This window comes from Macaca fascicularis, chromosome 1, assembly GCF_037993035.2.
Source record: "Macaca fascicularis isolate 582-1 chromosome 1, T2T-MFA8v1.1".
NCBI lineage: Eukaryota > Metazoa > Chordata > Mammalia > Primates > Cercopithecidae > Macaca > Macaca fascicularis.
In genome coordinates, this window is record NC_088375.1 from 158,753,106 (window position 1) to 158,765,481 (window position 12,376).

General features: G+C 35.9%; 1 protein-coding gene across 1 annotated transcript in view; it reads right to left on the minus strand.

The window, feature by feature from the left end:
• Nucleotides 1-3,394: 3,394 nt before the first annotated feature.
• MSH4 (mutS homolog 4) overlaps nt 3,395-12,376 on the minus strand; it is a 115,731-nt gene continuing 106,749 nt past the window's right edge. Inside the window, exon 20 of the mRNA XM_005542987.4 lies at nt 3,395-4,206. Coding sequence (XP_005543044.3) covers nt 4,015-4,206 — 192 coding nt within the window. The 3' untranslated portion in view covers nt 3,395-4,014. The remainder of the gene's footprint in view (nt 4,207-12,376) is intronic.

Sequence of the window (12,376 nt, forward strand, 5' to 3'; positions counted from 1 at the left end):
TCTGTTCCTGCATTAATTTGCTGAGGATAATGACCTCCAGCTCCAACCATATTCCCTCAAAAGACATATCTTTCAAATCAGTGTCTTCTCTCCCTCATCAGGCACTCTGCCCACTCAACTCTTCTCTCCTCCCACACGCATCTGTCCCATTCCCATCATTTCTACCTTTAACCCTCATCAACTCTACTAAAACAGTCTCTTAAACTATTTGGTCTCCTTGACTCTGGTTTCAACTGCCCATTTCAAAATCATTCATGCTAACACCCAGATGATCTTATTAAGATGGAAATCTAATCATGTTATACTACCATCACTACTACCACCATCCCTTGCCAATCCCCCAAGGGCAAACATGCCTTAAAACTCTACAGTGGTTTATAGGAGAAACTGATAGAAAGCACCTAGCTTCACTCTCTCTCATATGCACTGTATCCTCTAGCTAAACTAAGCTGCTTACTGCTTCACATATCTTTACTTACACATATGCTGATCTATCTAAAATGCCTTTTCCTTCCTAAAAACCCAATATATTTTATCCTTTAAATTCCCTTTGACCAACAAGCATTACATACTCTTGGTTCCAGTACTTTAACCATTCCTCTATTATGGCACTTATCACATGGTGCTCCAATCCTAATATATGTGTTTTTTTCTCTTTATTACACCCAAGGTTCTCAAAGTCAAACACCCTATCTCTTGTACCTCTAACACCTAATATGTTGCCTGGTTCATAGAAAATATTTATTGAATTAGATTTGTTTTATAGATTTCTAAAAGTAATACTCTAAAACTTTTGCTTGAAGGAACAGATCTTAAAATGTGCTTTCAGAGAGGCTAAAAGTAGTTAAAAAACAGAAAAAAGAGAAATAAAACATCACTGCTGGCTAAAAACATTATCAGACTAGCTTTAAAAATTTTTTGAAAAGCATTACTCACTGCACACCTATTAAAATGGCTCAATTAAAAAAATAAAAGAAAGCTGACAATACCAAGTACTAGTCAACATAAGGAGCAACTGGAACTCACACATAGCTGATGAGAATGAAAAGTGGTATAGTCACTCTGGAAAAGACTGGCAGCTTCTTATGAAATAAAACATACACTTAACATATGACACAGCTATTTTACTCCTATTTAATCTAGATAAATGAAAACTTATGCTCCCAAAAAAACCCTGTATAGGAAGGTTTATGGTAGCTTTATTCATAATCACTGAGAACTAAAAACCCAAATGTCCCTCAATGAATGAAAGAATGACAAACTCTGGCACATATAAACAATGAAATACTTGTCAGCAATAAAAAGGCACAGCAACACGTATACATTTCAAATGCATTATGCAAAAGAAGCCAGTCTCAAAAGGTTACATGCTATATGGATTTCATTTGTTGGACATTCTGGGAAAAAACAAAACTACAGAGAAAGAAAACAGGCCTGTGATTGCTGGGTTAAAGTTAAGGGTCAGGGAAAGATTTGACTACAAAGGAACAGCACCAGGGAAGTCTTTTGGGGTGATGGAACTGTTCTGGTGGTTTTTGCTGGTGGTTACGTGAATCCATAAATGTACTAAAATTCATAGGACCATACACCAAAAAATTTAATTTTATTGAATGTAAATGTAAAAATAAATGCATTACTTCCTAGGCATGAGAATAAGCTATGTTTCTTCTCCACCCCCCACATATTTAACCCCTAAACTTGAAAAAGACTATCTTATGTAGGATTTTATCCTGTGAGGAGAAAAGTGGAACAGGCTAAAATAATGGCTTTATGGTGGAAATTAAAGGAGTTTGCTAACACATTATGGGCATTTACCTTGAAAGACTGGATTATGAGATAATGATCTATAATATTAGAAAAAGGCAAAGGCAAAGAGGAACGAAAGAGTAGAGCAAATCGATCTTAAAATTAAGAAATGGATTGTCTCCCTAGTATTCACCTTCATTTTATAGTATCATGACATAATAATTATATCTTTATTTGATTTGGTTTTCTGTATGTTTCTGCTACACACAAAATGGTTTAAGAAGAAGTAATTTAATTTTAAGAAGATATAAACCTGTTTTTATTTCAGTATCTCAATTCTAGAATAAAAGACATTAATCATTTGGCTGCAGTTTTTGCATCAAAAGCTTTAATTGATGAAAAATGTCTTAAAACTTTGGTGGAATTTCACATTGAGGTTAAATCTAAAAAGAAGCGAATGTATTTGAGGAAATGATATTCAGCATATTTGATATGTTGCACTCGTCTCTGCTTGCCTGTTTTTTTTCCTCACTGCCTACTCCCTTTCCACCTTTTATTGCTTTCCTCTCTTTCTTTCCTGCCACCCCAATCTGCCATGCCTTTTCCTCCTCAGTGTCTTCTTGAAATTTGCCACAAACCTAAATTACCTAACTGCCTTTAGAAATGACCACCTAGGCCTGGCGCTGTGGCTCAAGCTGTAATCCCAGCACTCTGGGAGGCCGAGACGGGCGGATCACGAGGTCAGGAGATCAAGACCATCCTGGTTAACACGGTGAAACCCCGTCTCTACTAAAAAAATACAAAAAAACTAGCCGGGCGAGGTGGCGGGCGCTTGTAGTCCCAGCTACTGGGGAGGCTGAGGCAGGATAATGGAGTGAACCCGGCAGGAGGAGCTTGCAGTGAGCCAAGATCCGGCCGCTGCACTCCAGCCTGGGTGACAGAGCGAGACTCCGTCTCAAAACAAAAAAAAAAAAAAAAAGAAAAAAGAAATGAACACACAAGGCCAGGCGCAGTGGCTCACATCTGTAATCCCAGTACTTTGGGAGGCCGAGGCAGGTGGATCACCTGAGGTCAGGAGTTCGAGACTAGCCTGGCCAACATTATGAAACCTCATATCTACCAAAAAATACAAAAATAAGCCAGTCATGGTGGTCAGTGCCTGTAGTCCCAGATACTCAGGAGACTAATGCAATAGAATCGCTTGAAGCAGGGAAGTGGAGGTTGCAGTGAGTAGAGATCGCACCATTGCACTCCAGTCTGGGGGACAAGAGTGAGACTCTGTCTCAAAAAGAAAAAAAAATAAACAAAAAGAAATGACCACACAAAATAGAATTCATTTCAGAGGCTGTGAATTAAAACATAGCTAATAGTCAAATATATTGTGATAGTTTCTCTAAAACATGACAATAGGGAATATAAGTAATCTAACAAGACATTTAATATATATTGAATTGAATGTAAAACAAACAATAATTTACATTTACTTTTCCAAAATAATATGTGTATCATTTAAATTATAACTTTTTTGATATACTTGACTACTAATAATTACTTAGAATGCTGAGAGTTTAATAAAGTCAACAAACATTAATATTAATTGTTACAGAATAAAATATGGCCCTAAGTGGTCTGTGAATAATATTGGGGGGTCAAATTACTATGAATGCTGTAGCTTACTAAATAAATACTTCAAATGTATACCTTGAATTCCAGACACTTAGTTGCCCGAGAAAAGAATAACTTGTCTATGTTAGGCCTTTATGCTGAGATTACTCACTTAGCAGAGTGATTCCAAAATTACTCTGATGAACTTCAGAACCCTCCAGTGTTGGAATGTGGGGGTACTAATTAATAAACTGTTGAGTTATAGGGCATTATTACTTCAGAATAGAATGTAAAAGAAAAGCTCAAAAAAGTTTCCAGACCTAAAAAGAAAGGTGTTTATTAAACTAGGGTATTTACAATAATATTTTAAATTATAACTTGTAAGTATAAATAAACTTAGGTCTTACTAATGTGAATTTTTGTGAGAAAAAAGTGGTATATTGTATTTTTTCCTAACATAAAAACCATTCCTTTAAGTAGTTCTCATTTAAGTTACAATAAATATTTTTCATGTAGAATATATAGATGACAATTGTGCCGTTAATATAATGTCATTTTCAGTTAAAATATGAAATTTGGAAAATATTATTTTCCTTATATCTGAGAAGAAAAATAAATTCTAGGTTCCTTGAATTAAGATATATTATTACATTAGAATTGTTATTATTCTTCAGTCTTTCCTGGAACTTGTTCAGTCTTGGGAAAATCTTCCTTGTACTTCTTCTTGAGGTTACTTAAATATATTCGTAAACTGTCTGGATCCAATTGAGAGTTTCGAGCAGTTTGAACAAGCCTAGTGGCTAGATGGTACACAGCTCTCTGTCTTTCCATCTCAGGGGTGCTCCTTTGGTTTTGCTGTCATTGAAAAAAAAAAATATATATATATATATATGTGTGTGTGTGTGTGTGTGTGTATATATATATATATATGAATATCATAATTTTTATTTAAACTGCATGTTGGCAATATTCTATCTCCTTCCATAGACATATGGAACTCAAGGGTTAACTAATTCCTTTGAATAAATCAGTTTCCTCCAACAAGGAAAGAATATACAAGAAGAAATAAAAGAAATATTGTATTTGAAAGAATATAATTTCTTCTGAGTATCTGCTACTTTATCACAGATTTTATGTTCTTGAAAATTACTTGTCAATGAAAAAAGTTCTGCTAAATAGGTCAGATTTCTCAACATAATACCAAAAAGTAATAGAAAATCCACCAGAGATAGGTTCTACAAACACTTTCTCATTAAAAAGGTGTGGGAGAACAGCATTGCTCATTGCTACTTTTAAATGATGCCAAAGAGTACTATTCTGATATCTCCTTACTTTAATTCCCCAACAGATAAACTGGCACACAGAATGAGTCATCAGAAAATTGCTTGCCCCTAAAGAGAGTACATATATAGAAACTGCTGGAGCCTAAGAGAAAATACTGCCTGAGGGGTAAATTACATTTTAAAAATAAATAATATGAATAGCTATTTAAAATTATGCCTTAATTTTTAATAAACTAAACTTCAGGATACCCAAGAAATAATATTTAAAACAGGAATGTAGAAGTTCTTTAGATACTTGGTCTTAAATTGAACTTCGGGACTGCAAATATACCTAGAAAATTATCATTTCACCTCTTTGCCTGAACTAGATAGAGGAATCAGCATTTTTAAACTTAACTTTTTAATCTTAACTCTTAGCGAGTTTCCCTGAAATATAATCCCTTCAACTCATAATAGCAAGCAACTCCAGATTTTTTTTTACTTTTCACTATAGGAAAAATGAGTAAGATTTTATGAGGTAGAATAAGATTATCATATATTCACTCATCTATCTATTTGGTACACTGATCAGCTACCAATTAGTCTATTATTTTAAAAAAGTTATTGAATATCTACTATCATCTATGTTCCAGGCCTCTAAGCTTATGTTTATATATCTATGGGGGATACAAAAATGTAAACCTTACATGACAACAGAACTCAAGGAGCTTACAGTCTTAATGGTTAAAAAAAAAAAGGCTTGTTTATAAGTAACTGATTATGGTAATTATAAAAAGTCCCATAAAACAGCCACAAAATACTCAGAGGAAGGGAAACTCACTTCCAGCTCAGGCCAAGAAAAGCTTGAATAGGATGTTGGAATGAATCCTGATAGATAAAAGAGCTTAGATGAGAAGTTATTCCACAGAGGAAACAGTTAGAGCAGGTACATTGGAAAGCATGGTACACAATCAGGTCAATATGATGAAATGGCAAGTAATTCAATGTAGTAATGACAAGCAATTTAATTTACAAGATTGAAATTGCAGAAATGTAGATTATGTGAAACTGAGTGATATAAATGTAAGCTTGGCGTAGAAAACAAAGGAAAATCATAAAGCAGAAGCCAACAAGGTTTACAATCACATAAAGACTGGTTAAGAAGGCAAATCCCTGAGCTACAGGAGATCCTTGACAATCTAGTATGGTACCCCGTATCTCAGGCAATTCTAATGCAGGTAATTCTAAAATATATTTTGAGAATTACAGAGGACTTTTTACACTAGACAAAGGAGTTCAACTTTACTTCGTAAGAAATCATTAAAAGTTTCTGAGTAGGCAAACTACATAATAAAAACCATGCATTAGGAGACAATCTGGTAGAAGTGTAAAAAATAGATTGAAAAAGAGAGAGAACTTACCGCATAGTCCTAAGGACAGGTGATTAAGAGGAAGGATCCATATATGACTTTGGTGGGTCACTGAGAGACTTAAAGGTGAAGAGATAAGAGAATTTTTTTTAGAAGATGATAAATTTAACTTTGGCTTTTAAACATAGATTAAGATATGAAGGGGAAATACGGAGAAAAATGTATAGATTCAGAGTTGAACAGAAATGATGATGGACGCTGTGAGAAAAGATGAGATCACCAAGTGCAGATTTTAAAAAGAAAGGAAACAAGGGCAAAAATCTTAGAAACTTTTAAGTGGAATAAAAACTTGTAAGTTTTAAGTGGAATAAAAACTTTTAAGTGGAATAGAAACTTGTAAGTGGAATAAGAAAAAGTAATGATGATGAATAAGAAAAAGTAATGATGATGGCTGGGTGCAGTGGTTCATGCCTGTAATCCCAGCACTTTGGGAAGAAGAGGTGGGCGGAATGCTTGAGCCCAGAAGTTTGTTCAAAACCAGCCTGGGCAATATAGTGAGACCTTGTTTCAAAAAAAAAAAAAAGAAAGATAAAGAAAAGAAAAAGCACTAGTGAAGAAGGAACAGAAGAAGTAATCAAACAGGTAGGAGAATGAAAACATCCAGGAGAGAATAATTCCACATAGCCAAGAGAGGGCAGAATTAAGAAAAGAGAAAACAAGGGTAGTGTCAAGTGCCATAGAGAGATCATGGAAGATCAGAAGTGAAAAGAAGGACAAAGGATTTTATAATAAATTGGTATTTAAGAGAAAACTTGAGGTAGAGTGATGACAATAAGACTCAGTGTAAACATGAGAAATGAAAGAAGTAAACTTTTGATAAATTTGCAGTAAAAAGAAAATGAAATAATAGTTTCAAAAGTAAACAGGCAGAATTTTAGGGAGAAATCTAAGCATACTCATAGAGAAAGGAAAAGCCTGTGACTAAAATATTAAAGATGCAAAAGAGAATAAAGGAAACTGAGAAGTAATACCTTAGTGGAGATTTTTTTTTAAATGGTAGAAAAGTTAACCTTTTGTCTGAAAGTCAGTCTCTTCCTCTGAGATAAGATGGAAGAGAGATGGTAGAGAAACAGAAATATTCAAAACAAAATTTTGAAGGAGGGAAGGTTCAAGAACTCATGAAGATGACCTCAAATTTGTTAAAAAGTAGGAGGCATATTATCTGTAGAGAGTGAGGTGATTGAGAGTTCAGGAAGAGTGAAACTGTTTCAAAAGAGTTATTGCAAAAGAAGCTAAATAATAAATAAAAAGAAGAAAAAAAAATACAATTCTCATCACATACCATGGCCTATTGGGGGATGGGGGGTAAAGGCAGGGATAGCATTAGGACAAATACCTAACACATGCAGGGCTTAAAATCTAGATGACGGGTTGATGGGTGCAGCAAACCTGTATGTTCTGCACGTGTATCCCAGAACTTGAAGTATATAATTAAACAAAAGAAAAAAATACAGTTCTGGATATTAACAAAATGGCAGAGTAAAAGCAATCTGCCTTTGCTCTCCCCACAGAGAATCAAAAGCAAATATCCAGAGCACAGATTAACACCAGCAACATCTGAGAAGCCAAATCTGAGGCTGAAATGATAACTGGGACACAGAGAAGTGAGAAACTCTGAGCAGACAATAACAAGAAAGAAAGCTCTCTATCTGCAATGCCCCTGCCCCAATCTGCCAGGCATCATGCACAGAAAATTCCTCCCAGTCTCATTTGTTCTACTCTGGCAAAAGTGAGATTGAGGTGAATAGCCAGCTTCCCCACCATCTTGGGTTCCTTTGCAGAAAAATCATTCCTGCCTAAACCCACAGGAAGCACCACTAGTGAAAACTGCCTGAGGGCAGCTAGAGACAAAGAGGGGAGTGGAATTAGAAACTCCAGCCTGTAAAACTACTCTTCATTTCAGTCAAAGGAGACACCAAATCAGTGTGGCTGTTCAGCAGCACCATGCTAGAGGAAGCAGATGCCACAGGTCATCCGGGTATAAACTCCTAGCCAGCCTTTCCACACAACTGAGGTATCCCCTCTAAGAACGCTACCATCTGAGATGGGCAGTACTGCAGACATTTGCCAGAGCTGAGGAAATTCTGGGCTTAAGATGCCATCTAGTGCTGAAAAGGAGGCAACAATCTAAGATTAAGGGGAATCACAGACAATTGCAAAGAACTTCCAAGCAAACATACAACCTAGAAAATCCAACAAGTGAGATACTGAAGATAAACTAATCCTTCATTGCAAAAACATAGATATGTGTCCACAAGGAACAACAGCAATCAGGAAACTACGACCTCCCCAAATGAACAAAGCAAGGAGCTGGTGATCAACACTGTGATGAGATGGTGATACGTGAGCCCTCAGATCAAGAATTCAAAATAGCAGTTTTAAGGAAATTAATGAACTCCAAAACAGCACGGAGAAAACAATTGATAAATTTATCAGAGAAATTTAATAAAGAGATTGAAGTTTGGCCGGGCACATTGGCTCATACCTGTAATCCCAATACTTTGGAAGGCCAAGGTGGGCAGATCATTTGAGGTCAGGAGTTTGAGACCAGCCTGGCCAACACGGTGAAACCCCATCTCTCCTAAAAATAGAAAAATTAGCCAGGCATGGTGGTGTGTGCCTGTTATCCCAGCTACACAGGAGGCTGAGGCAGGAGAATTGCTTGAACCCAGGAGGCGGAGGTTGCACTGAACTGAGATAGCACCACTGCACTCCAGCCTGGGAGACATAACCAGACTCTGTCTGAAAACAACAACAACAACAAAAAGAAAAACAGATGAAAGTTTAAAAAAATCAAATGGCAAACAGATTTGAAACCCGGGAACTGAGAAATATATTTGTTGAACTGAAAAAAAGTACAGAGGCTCTCCAAAAAAGAAATGGATCACGCAGAAGAAAGAATCAGAGAGATGAGCCAGGCATGGTGGCTCATGACTATAATACCAGCACTTTGGGAGACTGAGGTAGTTAGATCACTTGAGTCTAGGAGTTAGAGACCAGCCTGGCCAACATGGTGAAACTCTCTCTCACTAAAAAATTAGCCAGGCATGGCAGCACATGCCTGTAATTCCAGCTACTTGAGTAGCTGAGGCACAAGAAATACTTGAATCCAAGAAGTGGAGGTTGCAGTAAGCCAAGATATAGTCAGAGGGGGAAAAAAAAACCAAACAAAAACAAAAAACAGAATGAAAGGAATGAAGAGAGCCTGAAAGAGATACACACACACACACACACACACACACACACACACACACATATACCTTGAACAAACAAATCTAAAATTCACTGGTGTTCAAGAGAGAATTGAGAAAGAGCAAAGAGTAGAATGCCTATTTAAAGAAATAATAATGATGGAAAACCTATTAAACCTAGAGAAAATGTTAATATCCAGGTACAAGAGGTCACAGAACACCAAATATATTCATCCCAAATAAGACAACCCAAATGATAAAATAATCAAACTCTCAAAAGTCAAGGAGAAAGAGAATCCTAAAAGCAGCAAGAGAAAAGAAGCAAATAACATATAAAGCAGGTCCAATTCATCTGGCAACAGACCTCTCAATAAAAACCATATAGATCAGGAGGGAGTGGAACAACAGATTCAAAGTGTTGAGGGGAAAAGAGCTGCAAACTGAGAATACTATACCTAGCAAAACTTTCCTTCAAACGTGAAGGAGAGAAAAAGTCTTTTCCAGACAAACAAAAGCTGAGGAAATGCATCATTACTAGACCCATATAATAAGAAATGTTAAAAGAGAGCTCTTAAATCTGAAAGGAGAGAATGCTAACATGCAAAAGACAAACAAACAAACTTGAAGGTATGAAACTCACTGGTAAATGTAAGTACTTAAATTCAGAATACTCTAATACTATAAATGTGATGTGTAATCTACTCATATCTCTAACATAAAGACTATAAGACACATTTATTAGCCTGGCGTGGTGGCAGGCACCTGAAGTCCCAGCTACTCAGGAGGCTGAGGCAGGAAAATGGTGTTAACCCGGGAGGCGGAGCTTGCAGTGAGCCAAGATGGAGCCACTGAACTCCAGCCTGGGCGACAGAGTGAGACTCCATCTCAAAAAAAAAAAAAAAAAAAAAGAAAGAAAAAGAAAAAGATACATTTATAAAAATGGTAACTACAGAAACCTTTAAAGAAATAGACAACATAAGAAGGTGTAAACAGAGACAAGAAAAAATCAAAATGTCAGGGGAATGAAGTTAAAGTATAGAGTGTTTTAGTTTTTCCATTGTTTGTTACTTTTCTTCCCTCTATGGTCAAAACTAAGTAGTTATCTGTTTAAAATAATGTGTTATAGCTATAAGATATTTTATAAGCCTCATGATAATCATAAATTAAAAACCTATAATATATATATTAAAAATATAAAGCAACGAATTAAAATATTCTACCAGAAAAAATTACTTAATCAAAAAGGAAGAAAGAGAGAGAGCACTTACTAAACAACCAGATAACAAGTAACAAAATGGTAGTAGTAAGTCTTTATCAGTAATAGTATTGAATGTAAATGTTCCAAATTCTCCAATTAAAACACACAAATGGATTTAAAAAACAAGACCTACAGGAGTTCAAGAACAGCGTGGAAAACATGGTGAAACCCTGACTGTACTAGAAATACAAAAATTAGCCGGGTGTACAGGCAGGTGCCTGTAATTCCCAGCTACTTGGGAGGCTGAGGCAGAAGAACCACTTGAACCTGGGAGGTGGAGGTTGCAGTGAACTGAAATCAAGCCACTGTACTCCAGCCTGGGTGACAGAGCAAAACTCTGCCTGAAAAAAAATAATAATAATAAAAAAGACCTAACTATGGCCGGGCGCAGTGGCTCAAGCCTGTAATCCCAGCACTTTGGGAGGCCGAGGCGGGCGGATCACAAGGTCGGGAGATCGAGACCACAGTGAAACCCCGTCTCTACTAAAAATACAAAAAATTAGCCGGGCGCGGTGGCGGGCGCCTGTAGTCCTAGCTACTCAGGAGGCTGAGGCAGGAGAATGGCGTGAACCCAGGAGGCGGAGCTTGCAGTGAGCCGAGATCGTGCCACTGCACTCCAGCCTGGGCAACAGCGTAAGACTCCGTCTCAAAAAAAAAAAAAAAAAAAAAAAGACCTAACTATATGCTGCTAACTAGAAACTCACTTCACCTATAAAGTCATACTAGATTAAAAGTAAAGGGATGGAAGAAGATATTCCAGATAAATAAAAACCAAAAAGGAACAGGAGTAGCTATGTTTATATCAGATAAGACAGATTTCAAGTCAAAGATTGTAAAAAAAGACAAAAAATGTTATTCTATAATAATAAAGGGGTCAATTCAGCAAGAAGACATAACAATAATAAATATATATTCACCCAACACTGGACCATCCAAATATACAAAACAAAAATTCATAGATATACAGAGAGATATAGACTGCAATACAATACTAGTACGAGTCTTCAACCTTCCATTCTCAGTAATGGCCAGATCATCCAAACAGAAAATCAACAATTAAGCACTGAAGTTAAACTACACTCTAGACTGCTTGGACCTCATTGACATTTGCAGAACATTCCATCCAACTGCTGCAGAATACAAATTCTTCTCATCATCACATGAAACATTCTCCAGGATAAACAATACATTAGGCCACAAAGCAAGTGTCAATAAATTCATAAATGTTGAAATCATATGAAGTATATTTTATTCCACAATGGAATAAAACTAGAAATCAATAACAGAATGAACTTTTGGAAACTATATAAACACATGGAAAATAAATAACATGCCCCTGAACAATCAATGGGTCAATAAAGATATTAAAAAGAAAAATTTTAAACTTCTTAAAAAAATACACAACATACTAAAATCTATGACATACAGCAACATATTGCTAAGAGAAATGTTTATAGCAATAAACACCTACAACAAAAATGTAGAAACATTTCCAAAAAAAAAAAAAAAGAAAATGCCTAATGAGGTACTTCTCGAAGCTGGGAAAGCAAAAACAAGCCAAACCTAAAATTGGTAGAAGAAAAGAAATAATAGAGATCAGAGCAGAAATAAATGAAGTTGAAACCAAAATAAATACAAAAGACAAACAAATCTTTAGGTAGACCAACTAAAAAGAGAGAAGACCCAAACAAAATCAGAAATGTAAAAGGAGACATAACAATTGATACCACAGAAGTACAGAGGATCATTAGAGACTATTGTAAACAACTATATGCCAACAAATTGGAAAACCTGAAAGAAAGAAAGAAATTCCTGGAGACATACAACTTACCAGGATTGAAGCATGAAGAAATAGAAAACAAGAATAGACCTATAATGAATAAT